Below are 23731 nucleotides of genomic sequence, written 5' to 3' on the forward strand. Positions count from 1 at the left end.
CAGGCAGGGACCGGCTGAGTTATGAGTCAACACTGACCGACTGTGATCCTGGGGTCGGGGGCGAGGGCTCCTCAAATTTCTCTCTGAGCTGCAGTCTCTGCCCAGCTTAAAAGAAACGAGGCATACGGGTGCTTACTGGAGCCCCAGCTTCTCAAAAGTATAGATGCCCCCACATGTACCTGCCACGTGTACCCATTACCGGCACCAGTGGCCGCTGGCCAAGCCCCAGGGACTCTAGTTTCTGTTCTACCTGGCTCCCTAGGCAACTGGGCTCCTGAATGAGAAAGCCCCAAATTACCCTCCGACTTGAGCATTGGAAAGCGGTGCTCTTTTGGAAAATGGGTAGAGGAAAGAAAGGAGTGGAGCAAGCCTCAGCCCAATCCGGTGTCCCAGGCTACCGAGCCCAGGGTTTAGAGCTCCTGGACGTGAGTCCTAACAGGTGCCCGCTGCATGAATCCCGTCTTCAGCTTTCTCATTTCTCACCTACATAATGGGGATAACGATTTCAGTGCTTCCCACCTCCCACCCCAGGGCTTTGGCACAGCCCGTGGGGCAAAGAACACAGCAGCCCCAGCAGGCAGTCCCTGTCACCTCCCCAACTCTCCTGTGGTCAGCTCCCCAGGAGGTCTCTAGGGCCAGACAGGGCGGTGCAGGACCCAGGTCTCTATGGCAAAGGGCCCCCCAGGGGTTCTATCTCTGAGGAAACTCAACACAGAAATCCAAACGGACCTGGGAGGAGGGGTGCTGGCCAAAGCAGCAGGGCTGAGGGAGGTGGGAAGGAGCAGTTCTGCACTTCCCAGGGACACACCTGTGAGCCCTGAGTGGGAATCGGGGGAGACTGAGTTTGACAAGCTGGGAGGAGAGCTGTCTGTCTACCTGTCTGTCTGTCTTCCAAGGGGAAGCTGGGGGTGGAGCAGGAAAAGAGGGTAGAAACTGCCTTGCTTGTCAGAATTAGCAAGTTCCATAGTTGGGCAACACTCAGACACACTCCCGATACAGACACACGCACATGCATACTTCCTCCACATCAACAGGGTCACACCTGCATTTACACAGGCTGCATGGTGACATGAGTATGTAGGGACACACACATGCCCGCCATTCCACAGCACCTGGGGCAAGCACACAGCCTCCCACTGATCCCCACAGAAAAGACACCCCTAGAGCCTCACACCAGGACTATGCTGGCATGGGCAGATGCTAGAGCACCAGCCCAGCACGCGGGCACGTCCGCTCAGCCCTGGGGCGGGTGCGCCAGCCCTCTGGGTTGGTTCCAACTTGGAGCCTCTCACGTGAGGCCCAATGTGTCATTTCCAAACAGAAGGAATCTAGCTCCCTCCCAGCAGGGAGGAAGAGCAGGGTGTGTGCCTGGGTGGGTGGGTGGGCGCGTGGGCATGTGCAGGGGGGAGGGCATGTGTGCGAGGGAAGCAGGCATGTGAATACCAGGGCATGTGTGTTGGGGCATGGTGCACCGGTTTGGGGGCTCGAAGGTGGGTGGGGGAAGGAGCCTGGGGAAACAGAGTGTGCCTTTGTGAGGGTGTGTGTGTGCCGCCGAGTCTGTGTGCAGTGGGTGTGGGTGTTTGTCTCCCTGTATCCGCCTTCTCTCCCGTCCTGGACTTTTAGCCTTGCTGGGCTTGCCTTCCTCATGTCCTGCCTCCTCCCTCTCAGGGCCCAAAGTGGGTGCCCTGGTGGAGGAGGGGGCAATGCTCCAGGACCTAGTCCAACCCCAGATGCTGCCTGAGGCTTCCCTCCAGCTCCCCCTCCCTTCCTTTCCTCCCTTTCCTCCCTCCCTCTCTTTCCCTTCTTCCCTCCCCCCCAGGCTGGCGTGCCAGGGGGTGGGACATGCCAATCACTGGCTGTGCCTCTCCCGCTGCCAGCACAGGGCGCAGCTCCCCCCGGGAGCCAGGTGTTTGGGTCCCAGGAGACGCTGCCGGCCCGGAGAAGCAGTGGGGCTGAGGACCCTACAGACCCCTCTCCGACCCCATGGTGAGTGCATTTGGGAGGGGCTCTGCTGAGGTGGAGGCAAAAGAAGCAGCGTCCTCGGTGGTAGGGCAGGGGCCAGGATGAGACAGAAATGGGGGTGGGTCCTGGAGAGGAGGTGTCCAAGGAGGGGTCTAGAGGCCAAGGGAGCACTGTAGCATTGGACATTGGCTGCTCCAAACACTCTGTCCCCTGGCTCTCAGTGGATGCACCTGATGTTTTTCTGGGCTTCAACCGGCAGAGGAGATGGAGACCCGCTTGGGAAACTGACTACCTGGAGCCCAGAAAGGATTAGGCTGCCAGGTAGCAAGCAGAGCCCCCCAGCACTCTAAGGTTAGAGTGGGAAGGGCAGGGGGCCGGGAGGCAGCCCCTGTCACCAGTATCCTGTGGAAGGTTACCACCCCTTAATTGGGGCTCCAGTCCCAGAACCTCCTTCTCTCCTCCCTCAGGGCACCCTGAATCCAGCCGCTCCTGTCCACCTTCAGCACCCCCAGGATGTACTGAACCAGGCTGCTGGCTAAATGGACAAACTGGATATTAAGGTGGGTGTTGGGCCAGAAGCCAAGCAGGAGATCAGGCAGGGAGCCCCAGGTCTGTTCTGGGACAAATGGGCACAGGGATAGCCACTCCAGTCAGTGAATGTGGCCCTGACAGGTGCAGGGGCCCGGAGGGCCCTCCCTATATTTTTAGTATTTTGGACTCCTACGCGGGAGAGCTCAGCCCTACGTCTAGGCAATATATGGATACCGATGGGCACCTGTGCCAGGTGCCTCAGATTCCATAATGTGGGGAGGAACCAGGGCCAGCAGCTCTGATCCTTGCAGAGTTGCTAGTTCCTAGGCAGACAGCTGGGGAGGTGGTGGTCAGTTCCCATTAGGTCATTCAAACCTGTGCAGCTTAGGGGTTTTCAAAGCCAACGGCAAGGGGTTCACCTCATCTCCACAGAACACACCTGCAGCTCCACCCAGACTGACCCAGGGCCCCTGCTCAACTGCCCGGAAGGAGCCAGGCAGTCTCCAGCAGCCTGACAGTCTCCTGTCCCTAGGTAATCAGCTGCTCACTGAGCTGTCCGATGAGAGTTCTCTGACCTCCGACCTCAGCCACAAGGCTAGCGGTGATCGGTGATTGCTGCTGAGATATGAAAGAGGAGGAGATGGAGCAATGGGCTGCTGGGTTGGTGGTTGGAGATTTGAGAACTGGGTCCTGACATGCAAAGGGAATCCAAATTGTCAAGAAGCGGCCAGGTAGAAGTCACATTGGATCTAGAAAGGAACCTTCCCATTGGACTGATGGAGAGACTGAGGCTGAGAGAGGGGAATGGACAGGTTCATGGCTGCAGAAGGGAGATTTATGGGTCCAGTTGTACTTAGAACCCCATTCTCCTTACCCTCAGCACAACACTGCCCTGCCACCTCCGTGAGCGAGATGCTGGGATGGCGAAGCAGGGGGCGCAGCAAGCTTCGTGAGGCAAGAGCTTGGGCTCCAGGCAGGCAGGCGGGAGAGGTGGGTGAATCTCGCTGGGTTTCTGCTCTGCTGTGGTACCATGGTGATGCCTCAAAGGATGGGGGAGGGAGGGAGAGAGAAGAAAGGAAAAAGGGAGGGGAGCACCAGGAGCGAGGAGCTGGGGGCATGCGGGGAGGAGGGCAGGGCAGCACCTCTGTCGCTTAGCAGTCTGCTGCCGGCCAGGCTCTGACACAGTCTGGCTAAAGAGGGGCGACTGGTTAAGGTCCATCATGGGTGAGCAAATTTGGCAGTGGTTCTAGACTCTCTTCTTCCAGCTCAGTCGTGTACTTAGGAAGCATTTAACTCATGGCTGCTGCCCTCCCCGGGGCTAGCTGCCACTCTAAGTGGTGACTTTAGCCTGAAAATACAATTAATTCTTCTTGTTCACGCCCTCATTCCCAAGGCCAGGTATCAGGGGTGAAAGGTTTGTGCCTCTTTAATGGGTCAAGAGCCACCTTCAGAGAAAAGTCAACCCAGAGGGAGAGAGCCACCTGGGAAGGGGCTGGCTTTTGCATTAAGGCCAGCAGAGGGGACCCATCAGGGAATCTGACCAAAAGAAGCATCTCCATCACTGCATACATGAGGTCCCAGGTCCCAGGCCCCACACACACCTCCTCTCAATATTGTCCCTTTGCCCCAGCCAGGGTCTTCTGCTGGCTTCCAGGCCCAGAATGACAAGATGGCTCCACACTCCTCCTTCCTAAATCTTCCCCACATGCCTTCATCCTGTCTCCCCTCTACACTCCGGACCAGTGGTGAGGCTTAGGAAAGCCTACTGTGCAGGAATCTCTCTCCCCAGATCTCTCTCCTGCCTCCCTCAGTGACTCTCCCCTCCTGCTTCCTCTCACCAGCCAGATCCCCAGCCCCTGGGGATTGGTCCAGGGCACTGGCAGTCAACAGTCTGGCCTGCCTTGTGCTAGAGGCTCTGACCTCATCCCTTAACTGTTTGAGACCAGGCTGACTCATACATTCACACACACACACACACACACACACACACACTGACACAATGACAGGTGGCAGACCACATCCATACCTGTCCTGTTACCTCACTTAGCTTCCCTTCAGCCAGGTGAAGAGGGTTTCCTTGGTCCATTTTACAGATGAGGATGCTCTTGGCTATTTTTTTTTTCCTGTGCTCTCAAGCCAAGAAGGGCTCTGACCAAGGGAGAAGAGGACTACCAGATGAGGAGTTATGGGAGCAGAGCTGGTCTTGACCCCCACAGGTCATTCTCATGCTCCAGGGCCTGATGTCAATAAGGAGGAAGACCACATGTACACACTTGTATATTGATCCCACAGATATTTATTGAGCAACTACTATGTGCCAAGCCCTGAGATAAAACAGTGAATGAAGCAGATAGAGTCCCCATCTTGCCTCTCCCTCAGAGAGGGAGCTCTGACTAGACCTCCCCCTCTGCCGAGCGCTGTCATCATAACATCACACAGATAAACAGTAGACTGTTGCATACAGGTCATGTTCTAAAGGGAGGACCAATCTCTCACTGTTGGCTAGGGTTTGGCCAAGCTAGTTGAGATGCACAAGGAGGCTGATAAATAGCCCCGTCCCCTCAACAGTAGTTTCGAGCCGGGGTCCAGGAGGTTGGTCACAGAGACAGACTACCTAGGTCCAGACCTTGGTCGCATTGCTGATGAGCTGTAAGCTCCATAAGGTCTTAAAATCTCAGTTGCTCTTTTTGCAAAATGCGGATAATAGGACCTATTTGACAAGGAGTCGTAAGAAGTAAATTAAATCATGCATGTAATGCATAGAGCCATGTCTGCTACATTCAAGCAGTCAGTAAATATGAGTTGCTATGATGATATTAGTAATCTCATTAAAGGCTCCCAACATCCTTCATCAGGAGGCCACAGTCCTGGAAGAAAATCACCTCCCTGCTTCCTGACCACTTTCCTGTACCCCCAACACGACACTGTCCACGAATGAGTCCCAGCCCAGCCTCACAAAGCTATGGACCGCCCCCGCCATCCCCTCGTCTCACTCAGCAATGCCCACACTCTCACACACACTGATGCTGGGGTTAACCCAACCCACAGAAGGGCGCCCAGGTCAGGACGGTGACTTGCCCAAGGTCATGCAGCAAGACCAAGCTTAAGGTTAGGCAGAGTCTGTGTCAGGGACTGCCTTGGGGAGTGTCCCCCGCCTCCTGCAATCCTGGTCGACCAGCTCCCCCCACAGTCACCCCCAGAAATATTTTCACAAATCATGCTCTGCCATTCCCCTTTCAATCAGATAGCTGACCCTAAGCCCCTCCTCCATAGAAATTCTAGAGGCAGCAGAACCCAAGCACTCTGTCAGCCCAGGGCTGATCTTTCCAGGAGAATCAGACCCAATCACCATCTTGCTGATCCCCAGTAGCCTCAAACAGGTAGGAGATTATCCCCAATTAAGAATAAAAGATATTGGGGCTGGGGATGTGACTCAGCGGTAGACGCTTGCCTAGCATGTGCAAGGCCCTAGGTTCAATCCTCAGCACCACATAAAAACAAAATAAAGATATTGTGTCCAACTAAACTAAAAAATAGATTTAAAAAAAATAAAATAAAAGATATCAAAAGAGTAGGAATGGAACCACCATATAACCCAACTATACCACTCTTCATAGTATACAAAAAAAATTATTTTGGAGATACATGCATGCTCACATTATAGAAGCATAACTCGTGAGAGCCAAATTATGGAAGCAGCCTAGGTGTCCATCAATAGATGAATGGATAAAGAAAATGTGATATATATACACAACAGAGTTTTATTCAGCCATAAGGAAGACTGAAATTATATCATTTGCAGGAAAATGGATGGAACTGGGGAACATCAGGTTAGGAAAAATATGCCAGACTCAGAAATCAAGGGTCATATTTTTCTCTCATACATGGAAACTAGAGAGAAGAAAAGAAAAACAGTGATTTCATGCATAGAGAAGGGAAACCAGGAGGGTAGAGAAAGGGGGTGAGGTCAAAGGGGAAGGCAAGGGGAGGCACTGGAAAATGAAATGGATATGTTATATGTCTGTACAAATATGTCACAATAAATCCCACTATTATATATAATTATTATGCACCAATAAAACTTCTATTTTAAAAAAAATGGAAAATTTCAGGTGACAATAAACAAAATTCTCTTTTAGTGGTCAAAAAAAAAAATAATAGAATTAAGGAGAGCCAGAAACACCAGTACACACCTGTAGCCCCCAGCTACTTGGGAGGTTAAGGCAAGAGGATTGAAAGTTTGGGGTCAGTCTGGGCAAACTTGGGATGTAGTTCAATGTCAGAGCGCGTGCCTAACGTGCGCAAGGCACTGGGTTCAATCCCCAGCGCTGCAAACAAAAAAGAATCAAGGTTTCAAACAAGGTGTAAATGACTTTCATTTTTTTTTTCAAATGAGAAATAAGCACCCTGAAAATCAAAGAAAAAAAAAAAGAATCAAGGTGACTTGCCCAAGGTCACACAGGAGAAACTAGAGTACCCCTCTACCCCAGAATCTTCTCTTGAACCCTCATTATCCAAAAGAGGATGTGGGGCGTGAGGACCCCTGCTCAGATTGTGGAGGAGAGACAGAGTCACTGAGGGTCTGTTCTTGAGCTGCATTGCAGAGGAAGGTCCAGAGGGTTTAAGAATCCAGCTACAGTTTCCCCCCAAGTTCATAGTAGTTGGTCAACTATAAACAACACAGGCCTTGGAGGCCACAAGTCAAGGTCAAAATCCCACCAGCACCATTCCCTGTGGGACCATCAGAAAGCCACTTAGACCTCTTAGTCCTCTTCTATACTATAGAGAAAAGAAGCCGTGGTTGGGATGTCCCCGAGGGTATCCTGGGGAGCAAGTGACTGGCATGCAGGAGGTATTGGTCATGGTGATTTCAACATGACCATTAAAACGGGAGAGTTGGAAGGCGTTTCCAGCCATCAGGGTGAAGGACTGCCAGCCTCTTTACCTCCAAGGACCACTCAGCCAACTTCTGGCAGGTGCCCCTGTTCTGAAAGCATTTGTTTAATTCACCCTAGTCACAGCCAGCCTCCAACAAGAGCTTGTGATGGCAGAAGCCACTGTGTTCCCGCCCTAAGGTGATGTCACTCCAGCCCCAGGGGAGGGAACCTAAGTGAGCCCTGAGCCTCACCTCAGAGAGGTGGGTCCTTTCTGTGCAGCATCTAGAGATGTTGGTTTCAGCACCCCACAAAATCTCCCAGAAGCCGGGCTCATCCATCTCCTTCAACGAACAAATGAGCAAACAAGCAACCAGAGAGGAGCTGGGGCTGGGGTCTGAAGGGAAGGAGCACAGGGAGAAGTAGATCAGGAGAGGCAGACAAGGAGAACGGCTACGGCTTTGAATTGTCTTCTCAGGACCAGAGCCTCATGAGCTGGGGGGCGGGGGGGGGGGGGGGGGGAGAACAACGAAAGGTGAAGTGATTGCTGATTGTCATAGCTAGGAGGGGACAACACTGAGCTTCAATCCCAGGGCTGTTGGCCACAGTGCCAAAACTAGAGTGAGCCATGTAGCACTCACCGAGGAGAAGAATTTAAGAGGTGGTCACAGGGTCGGGGGTGCAGCTCAGTACACACATGCTGAGCATGAGTGAGGCCCAGCTCCCACCCCCAGCACCACCAAAAATAATAAAAATTAAAATTAAAAAAGAGGGTGCCACCCAAAAAAAAAAAAAACCCTCACTAGCCCAGAGAAATAATATTGTAATGTAACTTTTTTTTTTTTTCATCAAATAACAAGCTGACAGCCTCAGCAATTTAGCAGTGCCCTAAGCAACTAATGAGACTCTGTCTCAAATAAAAAGTAGAAAGGGCTTAGGATTTCCGCTCAGTGGTTCAGCACCCCTGGGTTCAATCCCCGGAACCAAAAACAAAAACGAATAACAAGCCAGGCATAGTTTCGCACACCTGTAATCCCAGACTGAGAGAGAAGGATTGCAAATTTGAGGCCAGCCACAGCAATTTAGTAAGACCTCCAGAAAATCAGGGAGACCCTACCCCAAAATAAAAACTAAAAAAGGACTGGGAATGTAGCTCCATGATAAAAGTGTCCATGGGTTCAATCCTTGTATCAAAAAATAAAAATCAAATGACAAACTACAGCCCACAGGCTAGTCATCTGTTTTGGAAAATAAAGTTCCACCAGAAACAGGGCCAGGACTACGGTGAGATGAGTGAAACAGGAATACACAAGTGTGGGGCTGGATCTTTTTTTTGATCAACCATCAACAATTTGTTCATCATGAATTCTTGCATTGATTTCTTTCTTTATTTTAAATTTTCTTAGAACTGGGAGCTGAACCGAGGGATATTTTACTACTGACGTATTCCTTTTTGTTTGTTTGTTTGTTTGGTACTAGGGATTGAACTCAGGGTCCACTGAGCCACATCCCAACCCTATTTTGTATTTTATTCAGAGACAGGGTCTCACTGAGTTGCTTAGCGCCTTGCTTTTCTGAGGCTGGCTTTGAACGCACGATCCTCCTGCCTCAGCCTCCCAAACTGCTGGGAGGGCCATTACCAAGTAGGAATGACACATCGAAATTTCCTTGCCAAGTGTACCCCATGCTGCTTAGAGGACATTCGATGGGACATTGCATGCATGGTAATGGCCCTCAGCATGTGCCATCATGCCTGGCTTCTATTTTTATTTTGAGACAAAGTCTCACTGAATTGCTGAGGGTCTCACTAATATGCTGAGGCTGCCCTTGAATTTGTGATCCTCCTGCCTTAAGCTCCCAAGTTGCCGGGATTCCAGCGACTGTGTCACCACACCCAGTTGATTTCTTTTTTTTCTTTTCTGTTTTTTAATATTACATTACAATATTGATTTCTTTATTATTGAGATCAGGACACCCCTTAAATTTTGTACCTGAAGTGAGTGCCTGACTCACCTTGCCCCAGGCCTAGACCTGTGGTTGTGTAAGAAACCAAGCTTTTAAAAAAAAGAAAAGAAAAAAAGCAGTCAAGCTTTCAAGGCTGCCCCATGCTCAGGCAGACAGAGGCCCCTGTGGCAGGACCACACCCCCTCGCGGGACAGTGAGCTCCTCTGGTCTGGCTCAGCCTTTGCAGGTCTTTGCTTGGGGCCCAAAGTTGCTGCTCCAAGGCACCTGGAGGATGTGGCATTGGAGTCCACATCCAGTTTAGAAGCCAGGAGGGTTTGGGCTGGATGATGCCCTCTACCCCCTTTCTCCAGGACCTGATCAGTTGCTCATTTTGTGCAGCAGACACTAAATAGCCCTGAGTTCAGAAAATCAAAGGGTCAAGAGTTGTGCAGGGCAAATTCTCAAGGGTAGTGTCTACCAGCAGCGCCACCAGGAGAGCCCTAGCCTGATCCCAGCCTCTAGCCCAGTGCCTGAATTAGTTGAAGAAAGAGTGCCACAAAATTCAGTAATCAAGCTAAATCCTATTTTAATGAGTTGTGTTTTTTTGTTTTGTTTTGTTTTTAATTCAGATTGCCAAAGTATAGCCTCCAAGCCTCTCTTGTCAAATGAAGTTTCACTGGAATTGCTTGGGTTCAAATCCTGGTTCTTACTTGGGTGATGGTTTGAAAATTCTCTCACTTTTCTCAGCCTCAACTTGCTCATCTGTAAAATGGACATGAGAGCAATGTCTAGGCCATAGATTTCTGTCAAGATTAAATGAGATAACATAAGAGCTAAGAGACTGGCTCTCATGGAGTACCACACAACAGCAATGAGTATTATTATTATTTTTATTACTGTAGTTGGTATTATTATTATTATTGGCTATTGCTATAGTATCAGAGTTTTCATGTTTATTTTGTGATGCTGGCGATCAAATCAGGCATGCTAGGCAAGTGCTCCACCAGTAAGTTACATCCCCGGCCTTTTTATTTTTATTCTATTTTGAGACAACACTACTCTAAATTGCCTAGGTTACCCTCAAACTCGTGATCCTCCTGCCTCAGCCTCCCAAGCAGCTGGAGTTACAGAGGTGTGCAACCAATCCAGGCTAGTATCCGAGATTTTTTAATTTCAGAAATGGTCCTCAGAGAGCTAATGGGGACCTAACGCCTACTGTGTGCCAGGGGCTCTTCTAAGCACTTCACATTTACTAACTCAATTAATCCAACGATTCCTTGGGATGTGAGCCAATGGTGTTACCTATTATTCCCATGTTTCAGCTGAGGAAACTGAGGCATCTAGAAGGTACATCACTGGCAATAATCACCTACTCAGTAAGTGGCAGAGCCTAGATTCAAATCCAAACAGTCAGGCTCCAGAATCCAGGTTCTTTTACTGCGATGCTTCACATGCAAACTATCCCGTACACACAAGTGTGTGCCAATGGCCATGGTCCTTGTCCCTGCTGCCACAAGTGTCTCTGCCCACATTACGAGGTGCTCTCACATGCTGACAGATCAGCACAAGTCACAGAGATGGCCACACACAGTCCAGGTCACACAGGATCAGGCACACTGTACCAAGGCCATATATCACAGACACAACACATTAGTCTCTCTGTCACATACCAGGTGACCAAGGAATACCAAGGTTTGGTGGACCCTGGCCCAACATCTCTCCCTTGGAATTTTCCCAGCAATACAACTCCTGAAGGCCACAGCTATGGATTGAGGAGACCCCATGTCTTTAATGAACGCAGGGGTGTGAGGCCCGGGACAGGAAAGAACCCACCGAATCACGTAGCAGCCAGGCCATGTCTGAGCTGGACCCTCATCTTCAATCTGGCTTTGCCTGGACTGTAGGGCTCCTGCCTGTTCAGGGGGTTGCTATCCCAGCCTTCTTCACTCCCCAGCCTTAGTGCCTGGGCTAGACTCCAGATCCCAGAAAAGTTTGGGGGATCTTCCCGTTCCCCTTGCTGCCCCCAACTCAGCTGGGGCCCAGGAACAGAGCTAGGAGCAGTGGGGGGGGGGCCTCCCACGTCCCATCTGGGGCCAGACCCCCGCTGAGCTAGTAGCTGAGGCCCTGTCTCTGTTCCTGCTTCAGACCTCATACCACGGAGCAGAGGGCCCAGCACAACACGCCCTGCTCACAGAGGGTCCCATCCAGCCCCCAACACTCCCTGTTCTTCAGCCAACACAGAAAAATGTGCAAACATGAAGGCATGCGCACACACACACCACACACACACACCACACACCACACACACACCACACACACACACACCACACACACACCACACACCACACACACACACACCACACACACACACATACACACCACACACACACCCACACACACACACCACACACCACACACCACACACACACACACACACCACACACACACACCACACACACACACGTCCTTTCCTCTCTTTCCTCTTCTCATGTCCCCTTTCTTTCCATCTCTCCTTATCCATCTCTCCCACGGGAACTTCACATACTCAGTGAGAGTGAGAACTGGGTTCTAATCCTACTCACCATCCTGTCACCATGGTGAAGACTTGCAGTTGCTCAGGGCCGACACTGGCTGGCCGGGAGATGGGGATAATGAGGACCTTCCTCCTAGAGATGCACGATGGTTAAATCAGATAATTCGATTAAGCGCTTAGCGCTGTGTCTGGCATGTAGCAACCACTCAGTAAATGAAGGCTTTAATAAGGTTGAGTGAAATGCTTTGAAAATTTGGCACGACTGTATACAAAGTGAGTCTCCCAACTCCTGCCACATGAGTTAAGCAAGACAGGAATTAGTAGCAATTTTCCAGTGAGAAAATTGAAGCTCTGAGTCTGAATGGTGTAGCTGGAGTGAGGCCTCGAATTCTCTGGATTTCAAAGCCACTTCATGCTGCTGGAAAATCTCATTGTGGCTGGGAAAGGCCACTGTAAATGACCGACTGTGGATTCCACTAAGTGGGGCGGGTGATGCTCTCTGGCCAGGACACCGCCTGTGTCCTTTAACCCTTCTCTTCTGGGTACCAGAGAAGTCCCGGGGCCCAACCGAAGCTCATGTCCTCTGTTTTCAGGTGATGACCCTCCTCTGAGGAAGCCCTGAGTGTGACCGAGGAAGGGACCGTCCCCCTCGTCCTACCTGGCCACCATGAACACCTCAGCCCCACCCGCCGTCAGCCCCAACATCACTGTTCTGGCCCCGGGGAAGGGTCCCTGGCAACTGGCCTTCATCGGGATCACCACGGGCCTCCTGTCACTGGCCACCGTGACAGGCAACCTGCTGGTACTCATCTCCTTCAAGGTCAACACGGAGCTCAAGACAGTCAATAACTACTTCCTGCTGAGCCTCGCCTGTGCCGACCTCATCATTGGCACCTTCTCCATGAACCTCTATACCACGTACCTGCTCATGGGCCACTGGGCCCTGGGCACGCTGGCCTGTGACCTCTGGCTAGCCCTGGACTATGTGGCCAGCAATGCCTCGGTCATGAATCTGCTTCTCATCAGCTTTGACCGCTACTTCTCTGTGACCCGGCCCCTGAGCTACCGTGCCAAGCGCACACCCCGCCGGGCAGCTCTGATGATCGGCCTGGCCTGGCTGGTCTCCTTCGTCCTCTGGGCCCCGGCCATCCTCTTCTGGCAGTACCTGGTAGGGGAGCGGACAGTGCTGGCCGGCCAGTGTTACATCCAGTTCCTGTCCCAACCCATCATCACCTTCGGCACCGCCATGGCCGCCTTCTACCTCCCGGTCACAGTCATGTGCACCCTGTACTGGCGCATTTACCGGGAGACGGAGAACCGGGCTCGGGAGCTGGCGGCCCTGCAGGGCTCTGAAACACCAGGCAAAGGAGGCGGCAGCAGCAGCAGCTCAGAGAGGTCGCAGCCAGGTGCCGAGGGCTCACCAGAGACTCCCCCGGGCCGCTGCTGTCGCTGTTGCCGGACCCCCAGGCTGCTGCAGGCCTATAGCTGGAAGGAGGAAGAGGAAGAGGACGAAGGCTCCATGGAGTCCCTCACATCTTCAGAGGGTGAGGAACCAGGCTCTGAAGTGGTGATCAAGATGCCCATGGTGGACCCCGAGGCCCAGGCCCCCACCAAGCAGCCCCCAAAGAGCTCCCCGAATACGGTCAAGAGGCCCACCCGGAAAGGGCGAGATCGAGCTGGCAAGGGCCAGAAGCCCCGCGGGAAGGAGCAGCTGGCCAAGAGGAAGACCTTCTCACTGGTCAAGGAGAAGAAGGCGGCTCGGACCCTGAGCGCCATCCTGCTGGCCTTCATCCTCACCTGGACACCGTACAACATCATGGTGCTGGTGTCCACCTTCTGCAAGGACTGTGTTCCCGAGACCCTGTGGGAGCTGGGCTACTGGCTGTGCTACGTCAACAGCACCATCAACCCCATGTGCTACGCACTCTGCAACAAAGCTTTCCGGGACACCTTCCGCCTGCTGCTGCTCTGCCGCTGGGACAAGCGACGCTGGCGCAAGATCCCCAAGCGCCCTGGCTCTGTGCACCGCACCCCCTCCCGCCAGTGCTGATAGCCCCCTCTCTTGCATCCTTCCACCCCAGTCCCAAGGAGAAGCCGGCGGAAAGCAGGCAAGGGCTGTGTCCTCAGCCCCAGGGCTCTGCTCAGGCCTCACCGGGCTTCCCAGGCCCCTGGGTCACCCTCCTGGACAGCACAGAGGGACCCTGCCAGCTTTCCAAGCTTGGCTGTTCCCAAGCAGGGAGTGAAACCCGGGGAACTGGTTTTTCTGTTCCCTGCTGGGTGGGAATGGGCTCTTCACCAGGAAGAAGGCCTGGGAGGAGGATCCGGGCTTTGGACTCCTTGTTTGCATAAAGACAGGAAGTCAGGAGCCGGCAGGGCGAGCCTGTAATTTAACATCACAGTCTTCCTTGGCCCCGCTGTGGCCAATAGAGATGGCTCCCCCTGGGGACCACAGCTGGGAACTGACACCCACCACGGAGGGAAAAGCTGGGCTCAGAGGGAGCTGGGACTTCCTGGCTGGAGATCTCCTCCCTCTCCAGACAAGGCCCGCCCAGTTGGGCCTGGGCACATTCTCCAGGATTGTCCAGCCTCCCAACACACGTCCCCAGAGCATCCCTATGTGGGTCACCTCCAAGGCAAATGTCCAAGCATCAGCCAGTCAACGAAACCAGAGGGAATCAATTTGGTTAATCACACATCAAGTCCCAAGGCATCAGCAGGACCAGGGACCAGGTGTCCTAAGTGTCCCACTGTGTCATTTTTCTGGGGTGGGGGTGGGGACAGGGGTGCCTTCTATCCATCCTTCCCTCCCCCTGCCCCCCGAGTAACTTCAGTCCTTCCCTCCTGGCTCACAGCCACCACCTGGATGGATCTGCTCTCTTCAGATCTAGCCAGGCCTCCTGCATGCTGCCTGCCTCCAGCCCTGCCCCACACAGGCCTGGCCCAGCCAGCAGGTTCTCTCCTGTGAGCTCCCCAAACTGATCCATGCATGGCCTCCTAGCCACCCCTGTCTTCAGGCTCAGCCTGCCCCCAAATGTTCTTTCCTTCTATCCTCAGCAAGTGCTGAGTCTGTGAATAAAGCCACATAACCAGTGGGCACTAAGGGGCCTTCCTCCCTGTGTTGGCTCAAGACCCTGGTCTCAGGCCAGGACAGAATGGGGCAGGGAGGGCCCATGTACTGTGGAATGTGGGTCACTTCCCTGCAGGTGGCTCCAGGTGGGGCAGCCTGTGGGCCTCAGCACCCGGGGGGCCTCTGGCTCAGGTGAGTGGGGCAGCAACAGGCAGACCTGGCCTCTGAAAGTGGGACAGCTGGGTAAAATAAACTCCCCCTGTGTAGATCCCTGCATGTTCTCCACCGTGTGTGGCTGCTCTGGGGTCTTATCACACCAAAGGACAACAGAACTTCTTCAAACCCTCAAGTATAGATGGGGAGACTAAGGCCCAGAGACCCAGGAGGATTGTCTAGGGTTATCCCACAAAGCAACACCCAAACTTCCAGGCAATTCACAGCCTCATGACCCCTAGGCTGTGGAGATGGGAGCCTGGGGTACTCTTAAGCCAAAGCACTCCAGCAAGATGACCTGCAGGGCCACATTATAAAGCACTGCATTGGCGAGGAGTCTTCCAAATCCCAATAGAGGTCATTCCCACAGACTAGAGCAGTAGTTCTCAAAGTGTGGTGGTAATGGGAGGGGGTCTTCAAGATCACTGATCTAATAATTTGCTAGAAGGAACAACACACAGAATTCAGCAAAGCTTCTTTCTGGAGCCACAGTTACAGTTTATTATAGTGAAAGAACAGAGAAAATTAGCAGCAGAAGTGGGTACAGTGTCCAGGAGACACCAGGTGCCAGCTTCCAGTTGCCCTCTTCTAATAAAGCCATGCTGACAGAGGTTAATTCTCCCAGGTATAATGTGTGACAGCATAGAAGACATACTGTCAACCAGAAAAGCTCACCAGAGCCTTTGTGCCTAGGATTTTGGGGTTTTGTTGTTTGGTTTCAGTATAGGAATTCACCCAGGGTCTCACTGGGTTTTTTTATTTGTTTGTTTTGTTTTTATTTATTTTTTTTTATTTTGAAATAGGGTCTCACTAAATTATCCAGGCTAGCCTTGAACTTGAGATCTTCTTGCCTCAGCCTCCTGAGTAGCTGGGATTGCAGGTAAATGCCACCATACCCAGCTGGTGTTTTTGCTACATGTTGCTCATATAGGCACGGCTGACTTTAGTTATTCAGTCTTCAGCTTCTGCAGAGGTGTTTAACCTATGGATATGGTATGGTTCACGGCCTCCCACCAGAAATCAATTTTTTATCATAGATCATCTGGTGTGAACCAAGGCATACGGGGGAGCAAAGACACTCTTACAGGGCAGGATGTTCCAAGGGCTTGACATTCCAAGGAGCCAGACAAAGCCAAACTTTTCTTTGACATGCACAGAGTTTGGAACAACACTAGCATCATCAGTACAACCTGAGAACTTGTTAGGTAAATTCTTGGAGTCACACTAAATTAAAATGGAAGTCGGAGGATGGAAACCAGCCATCTGTTTTAACAAGCCCTCCAGGTGATCCTGAGGCAGGCTAAAGTTGAGAAACACTGTCCTTAGAGGGATGAGGTCCTGGGTGGGGCTGAATCCTTGAAGAGGGAAAAGTGGGGATATGCCCCACACAGCTGCCAGGACTCCCAGATACCTTTGGAAAGGAATCTTCCAACACTGCGGGCAAGGCCAGTCTAGTGAAGAAAAAGTGGACAAGACAGGCTAGCCAAGAGCCAGCAGGAAGTAGTAGCCCCACGGGAACGACTCAGTCACAAATGCCATCCCCTACCCACCAGCACAGCTTCCTGGATTGTCAGCTCAAGACTCTGAGAGGACCCCCTCTCTTGCTACTGTTCCCTCATGACCCTGAACCCCCTTGGGGATAAATGTCCTGCCCAGTGTTGACAGTATCAGAACTGAGGTCCCAGGAGAAGGACACACTGAGGAAGCTGAGCAGCATTGGGAAAATGGAAGCTTTGTAGTCAGCCAACTTGGCTTCTCCTAAGATTGGGAGTGGGGTTCAAAGCTGGTATGGGGATCCCCCATCCAACAAACGTAGGCATGTCTCCTACTCCGTGTCCAAATGGGGAAGGAGACCTTCACAGAAGAGGGAGGAGGATGAGACAGACTGTAAGGAAAGGACTCAGTGGCTTTACGATCAACGTCCCACAGGGCAACGCTGCCACCAGTATAAGTCAAAGGGCAAGTCTAGTTTCAGACCGAGCACTTTCCCTACACCTCCAGCCTGGCTTTGGAAAGTCCAGAGTTCCGTCCCCACCCCACCCCCAACCCAAGGAGAGAAAAAAAAAAAACTTGCGCCCTGATGTTGCCTGTTAAGGGAGTATACCAGGGAACACCCCTGGGTGGGAGAGGAAGTGTGGTCCGAGAAGGCTTTCCCGGAGATGGGGTCTGTGCCCTGCAGGCCTCCAAAACAAGATTCCTGAAAACCCAGCGGCCAAAAAAGGAGAAAATGACATGCACTAGAAGGGAGAGGGTGGCCGTTCTGCATCAGTTCACCCCTAACTGCAACCGCTCCCACCCTCAGGGAGTCCTTCTTTGCCTCCGAAACAAAGGCCTTTCGTCCCTGAACAAGAAGGAGAGAGAGAATGAAGTGGCTTGTGTGCAGGCCACCTCCTCTCCTGCCACTGCCACCATATTGGTGCTAAGCCTGGAGAAGCCTTAGGAGCCTCTCCTCTCCCGCAGGCCCCGCCCGGCCCCCACCTCCACTGCACCGCAACATTTTAGCGCCATCTGCTGGTCATAAAGGAAATAGCCCTCTCAAGAAACCTGGCCCTTGAACCTGCGCGGGCCTGTTCAGACAATAAGTTCACAGGAACATGATGGAGTAGGTGGTCTTGGTGGTCTTGGCTGTGTCCTGCCTCGGCAGGAACTCAAGTCCCCAAAAGGATCGGCTCACTGGGCTCCTACTATACATATGCAAAAACAGGCCCTCCTTCTCAGCAGATGCCAACCTCAGCAAGTAGGCACTGGCGGAGGGGACACTTGGCATCATCTGCACAGCTCCACATTCTCCCAGAGTCTCCCAAGGGCCTTTGAAATCTTTGCTTTCATTCTTGGGAATTTGGCTCAGCTCTCATAGAACTCAGGCTGAACAGCTGGAAATTCAGAGAGGTACCTGCTCAACTTCAGAGCAGGAACGTCTTGTTCCTGTGTTTGTTTTGTTTTGTGATACTGGTGATTTCACCCAGGGGTGCTCTACAACTGTGGCTATTCCCCCAGCCCTTCTCTTCCTTCCCCCTCACTACACTGCAATTACAGGTGTGCAGCACCACGCCAGGCCCCCAAATGTCCTTTGAACACCCTTGCCAGCCTCAGGCTCTTAAGGGCTTGAGGTTTTTTGCTTTTGACATCTTTGTTTTTAGCATGTTTGGTGACAAAGGACAGAATTCCAGGAACCAGACTATCTCACAAAATAGGCCTGAATATGGTTCTGACACTCCCCTCCCCAGCCCCCAGCCCCTGTCTTTCCTCCACCCTCCTCCTACCCCTGTTGATCTCCTTCTTGGTATTCCTGACCCACAGTATTCACACAGCTGCTCCAACCAGAAATCTGGGAGTCGGTTTAGACTCCTTTTTTTCACTCCCTGGGTCCAGACTACTCCTGAACAGTTCCCAGGTTCAGTGTTCTCCGACCCCACTGCCACTATCCCAATGCAGGCCTCTTGCCTGAGGCGCTTAAATAGTCCTTTAACGTGTGGAGTTTACAAATTTTTTTCTGTTAAGGCCCAGAGAGCAAACATTTTAGACTCTGCAAGTCAAGAGACAAAATCAAAGCTATTATGTCAGTACTTACGCAGTCTTCATACCATTCCAGTCAAAAGCAGCCATCGACAATATACAGAAGCAATGGAGCTGGGGGAATAGCCACAGTTGTAGAGCACCCCTCGGTGAAATCACCAGTATCACAAAACAAAACAAACACAGGAACAAATCATTTCTGTTGTAAAGTTGAGCAGGTGCCTCTCTGAATTTCTAGCTGTTCAGCAGAAGTTCTATGAAAGCTGGGTTCAATACAATTCCAATGAATTTCACACAATTTTCATGTGCCACAAAATAATATTCTTTTGATTTATTTTTCAGCTTTTAAAGTACAAAACCCATTCTTAGCTCACAGTTAGTACCAAAACAGACCCACTGGCCATAATTGGCACTTCTCCCAGCCATTCTCCATACTCAGCCAAAGGGATTTGCCAAAACACAGGTCTCATGTTTTCAATTCCTTGCATAAACTAGCCAATAACTTGGGATGGGGAAAAAAAAAATGAGTGGGTTGGGGATGTAGCTCGGTTGGTAGAGTGCTTGCCTCTCATGCACAAGGCCCTGGGTTCAATCCCCAGCACTGAAACTAAAAAAAAAAAAAAAGAGTTTCTTGGGGCTGGGTAGAGCTTCCTAATAGAGTGTTTGCCTAGCATGCATGAGATCCTGAATTCCACGTATGAGGTCCTGAGTTCCATCCCCAGCACTGCAAAACAAAACAAAAACACTACAAGCTACTTAGCCTTCAAAAGTTTTCACATTCAACCTCTTCAGTGACCTTTCCCCCACTTAACACATTGCAAGCTCCCTTCTTCATGTTTTCATGCCTTTAGTTCCTTTGCTGGGGATATTTTTGCCTGCCCTCTGGAAAATTCCTATGCTCCATTCAAAGTTCAGAGAGAAAAGACAGCCCCCTCACCCACCCTCCAATTCCCCCACCCTCTGACTCCCCCACCCCACACATGCCCACAGGCACCTCAGGGAATATCAGGTTTTAGCTGAAGTCCCGAGGTGGAGAAGGGAGGAGGGTGGGGTGCAGGGGCGATGGAAGACCCCCAGAGAGAGGGCAGTGGAGAGGTCTGAAAGGAAGGGTGGGACAGGGAGGGGTTATAGAAGGATGGATAGGGGAGAGAAGGGCCCACACAGCACACTCCTCCTCAGCAGTCCACCGGAAGAACCCATCCTGCAGGGATTTTGTATGCTGGACCAGCTCCTACGTCCTGGAGAGAATGGGCCTTGTCTTCACGTGCCCCCTGCCGCTGCCTTGTCTGGTTAATGGGGGAGAGACCTCTGCTAAGGAAGGATCCATCCTTGGGTAGCAGAGGTGGGGGTGCTTTCTTGGAACCAGACTGAATGGCAGGGCTAGGCCAGAAAGCAGAGCCAAAGAAACGCTTTCTCTCAGCACTGACTACTCTACTAGCGAGCTGGGTGAGTTTGTGCAGAGGTAAATAGAATAGGGCCTCGCAGTGGTGTAATCCCAGAGACTCAGGAGGCCAAGGCAGGAGGATTGCAAATTTGAGGCCAGCCTGCGCCATTCAGCCCTGACACAAAACAAAAACTAAAAAGGCCTGAGGATATAGTTCGTGGCAGAGCTCCCCTGGGTTAGGTCCCTAGTACCCCCCCCAACTGCAAAAAAAAAAAAGTGCGCACTGGATCTTGACCTCTCCTGCAGTGTGAGCTTCCTCATTCAAACCTCCCATGAACTTCCCATCCCTTCCTCCCTTGTTTCCCAGGCCCCTCATTGGAGATGATATGGGATACAGTTAGAGTTGGGGAGCTAGAGTTTGTGAACCTACGCAAATTATTTCTTTAGGCCAAGCCTCAGTTTCCTCATCTGTGAAAGGGGAACAGTTATGCTGGGTCTTTTGTATGTCACTCAGAAAACATGATGTTCCTTCCCACTCCCTACAGTCTCCACTTTCCCTTTCTCATGCTTTTGTCCCCCTGCCCAGCCAAGCCCAGGGCAGTGCACACTTCACACTCCAGACCCTGGCCCCTGCGGACCAGGAAGTGAACTCTGGGGAGGGGTGGAAAGTGTAGGAGGTAGGGCCTAGTTGGAGAGATTGGGTCCTTCAAGGCATGCCTTTGGGGGCTTCTCTCTCTCTCTCTCTCTCTCTCTCTCTCTCTCTCTCTCAGCTGGGCAGATCTCCTCTGCCATGCCCTTCCACCATGATGTTCTTCCTCACCTCAGGCCAACCACAGACTGAAAACTCTGAAACCATGAGCCAAATAAATCATCCCTCCTCTGAGTTGATTTCCTCAGGCCTTTGTCACGGGGCTGAAAGGCTGATCATCGCTCCTCACGCCCCTATCTCTGCTGGCCTATGGACATAAATATTTACCAAGATAAGACTGTCTAGCTACCAAGGCAGTCGACACCTGTGGTCCCAGCTACTGGGAAGGTTGAGGCAGGAGAATGGCTTGAGCCCAGAGCTGTCGGCCAGTCTAGGCAACATAGCAAGACCCTCCCTCAAAAGACAAAAAGAGGGACCGAGGATGTGGCTGGGTCAGTGCTTGCCTAGCATATGCAATACCAGAGTTCAATCCCCAGCAAACCACCCCCACCCACCGTCAAAAAAAAAAAAAAAAAAAAAAGTAAGAAAGAGAAAGAAAGGCAAGAGTCTCATACTCTTTGATTAAGATATCTTGCAGGCTGGGCATGGCGGCACATGCCTGTGATCCCAGCAGCTTGGGAAGTGGAGGCGAGTTCAAAGCCAGCCTCCACAGTTTAGTGAGGCTCTAAGCAACTCAATGAGACCCTGTCTCTTAATAAAATACAAAATAGGACCGGTGATGTGGCTCAGTGGTCCAGTGCCCCTGAGTTCAGTCCCCACTACACCACCACCACCCCCCACTGCCAAAAAAAGAAAAATGTTGGGCTGGGGATGTGGCTCAAGCGGTAGCGCGCTCGCGTGGCATGCGTGCGGCCCGGGTTCGATCCTCAGCACCACATACCAACAAAGATGTTGTGTCCACCGAGAACTAAAAAATAAATAATAAATATTTAAAAAAAAAAAAAGAAAAGAAAAATGTTGCAGCCTCTGGGTTTATTTTACCTCCCACGAGTGGGAGAGGAGGGATGAGTCAATGCTTCCTCTCTGACTTAACAAAGAAAATCCACAGGTATTTATACCTTTGAGAAAACAGAGATGTGAATTTAAATAGTATTGCCAGGGCAACACATTATTAAGAAAGACAAGCAATCAGAATCACAAGCTTTTTAAGTTATAGGTTACTTTCATGGGTCAAAGCAACAGCCTCTTAAATTTGATTGTCTGACAAGACTCTTGTTAGAAATAACATTTGCAAGAATGGCAACTATATTTTTTTCCCTTCTTATCATATCAGGGGGCTGGGGGTTTTGTTGGTTTTGTTTGTTGGTTTTGTTTTATCACCACTGATACCAAAAAGAAAGGTCAGTTCTTGTCCCCCTAACAACAAGAAGGAGATAGGTTTCGAGAAAAAGGAAAAAGAAGTTTTATTGTTTTACTACCAAAGGAGAATACACAGGGGACTCTTGTCCCAGAGGCTGGGATTCTAAATGACCAGGGAACAGTGGACTTTTGGGGGGCAAGTGGGTATTGAACTGGGTATTGAACTCAACCACTGAGCCACATCCCCAGCCCTATTTTGTATTTTATTTAGAGACAGGGTCTCACTGCGTTGCTTAGCACCTCACTTTCACTGAGGCTGGCTTTGAAGTCGGGATCCTCCTGCCTCAGCCTCCCAAGGCACTAGGATTACAGGGATGCACCACCACACTGAACAGTGGACTTTTAAAAGGGGATTCAAAGGCTAAATTCCAGGTGGGCCCAAGAGTCATCATGTATTCATTGCCTTGAGAGGCAACCATTATCAGACTGGCTGGTGCTAGCCCCGAAGTCTGGACTTCTTCATTCCTGGGGTCAGTGAGCCAAAGAACAGATAACTCAGAGGGAAAGAGGTTGATTTTGTCCCCCCCCCCACACCATGGTTAGAGAGTGAGAGAAGAAGAAGGAGAAGGGAAAAAACACACCAGTTTAAAATATAAGACACCAGGGCTGGGGCTGAAGCTCAGTGGCAGAGCATTTGCCTTGCACACGTGAGACACTGGGTTCCATCCTCAGCACCAAATAAAAATAAACAAGATAAAAAAAAGGTATGCTGTCCATCTACAACTACAAAATAATTTTAATAAAATATAAGACACCAGGGAGCATAAAGTGGACTCCCATTTCACTACCAGTTAGGGGGACCATTAGTGGTTCAAGGCAACACCAGAGAAACAAAGTCAGGTCTGGGTTGGCAGTGTAGGTCAACAGGAGAGCTCTTGCCTAGCGCACATGAGGCCCCAGGTACAATCCCCAAAACTGCAAAAAAAAAAAAAAAAAAAAAGGCAGATCTGACATCTAGCTGGTTGTCTCACCATCTGCTGCCTGGCAATCAATTTATACTTCTTCTCTCCAACAGTGGCTCCTAGCCAGCATGGTGGACCATGCCTAAAATCCCATTGACTCTGGAGACTGAAGAAGGAGGATCAAAAGTTGGAGGCCAGCCTCAACAATTTAGCAAGACCCTCAGTAATTTAGCCAGACTCTGTCTCAAAATAAAAAACAAAAAGGGCTGGGGATGTGGCTTAGTTATTAAGTGCCCCTGGGTTCAATCCCCAGTACCAAAAAAAAAAAAAAACTGGTAAATCCCTACTCTCCCACATCAGGGTTTATCACACTGTGATAAATGAGTGCACAAATGAATCCTGGGATCTCTTTTGAAAGGGTAAAGTTTCTAAGCTGGAAGGCTTGAATTAAAATGTAAAAGATTAGGTATTATTGAGTTCCTCTGTTACACCCAGATTCCTGAGATAGTTAAGACAACACCCTACTAGCCATTTAGCCTAGGGCCCTGTGCAGTTTGTCACAGGGCCCGAACCAATCAGTTTCAATGTGTCGTCCCGTCCCCCCCCCCCCCCCGCCCGCCGCTTAGGAATGACCAATCACCCCTGCCCGAGCTGTTCCCGCCAATGAATTTGCCAATCGCGTCTCAGAGTTGTTGTTCAATTTCCCGCGCCTCATGATGATTTGTTCTGATGTATGC

General features: G+C 51.1%; 1 protein-coding gene across 5 annotated transcripts; it reads left to right on the forward strand.

The window, feature by feature from the left end:
* Positions 1 to 1290: 1290 nt before the first annotated feature.
* Positions 1291 to 14944, forward strand: Chrm1 (cholinergic receptor muscarinic 1). Of its 5 annotated transcripts, none has more exons than XM_040284206.2 (5): positions 1291 to 1360; positions 1878 to 1986; positions 2430 to 2522; positions 3374 to 3483; positions 12438 to 14944. In XM_040284206.2, the coding sequence occupies exon 5, from the start codon at positions 12512 to 12514 to the stop codon at positions 13892 to 13894; it is 1383 nt and encodes a 460-aa protein (XP_040140140.1). In that variant the 5' UTR covers positions 1291 to 1360; positions 1878 to 1986; positions 2430 to 2522; positions 3374 to 3483; positions 12438 to 12511; the 3' UTR covers positions 13895 to 14944. The 5 variants fall into 5 exon arrangements, with proteins under 5 accessions (XP_040140140.1, XP_040140141.1, XP_021586258.1 ...); XM_040284207.2 differs by lacking the exon at positions 1291 to 1360 and adding an exon at positions 1466 to 1490; XM_021730582.3 differs by lacking the exon at positions 1291 to 1360 and having other exon boundaries at positions 1527 to 1986.
* Positions 14945 to 23731: the final 8787 nt, after the last annotated feature.

The sequence above is a fragment of the Ictidomys tridecemlineatus genome, chromosome 4 (genome assembly GCF_052094955.1).
Source record: "Ictidomys tridecemlineatus isolate mIctTri1 chromosome 4, mIctTri1.hap1, whole genome shotgun sequence".
In the NCBI taxonomy this organism is placed as follows: Eukaryota; Metazoa; Chordata; class Mammalia; order Rodentia; family Sciuridae; genus Ictidomys; species Ictidomys tridecemlineatus.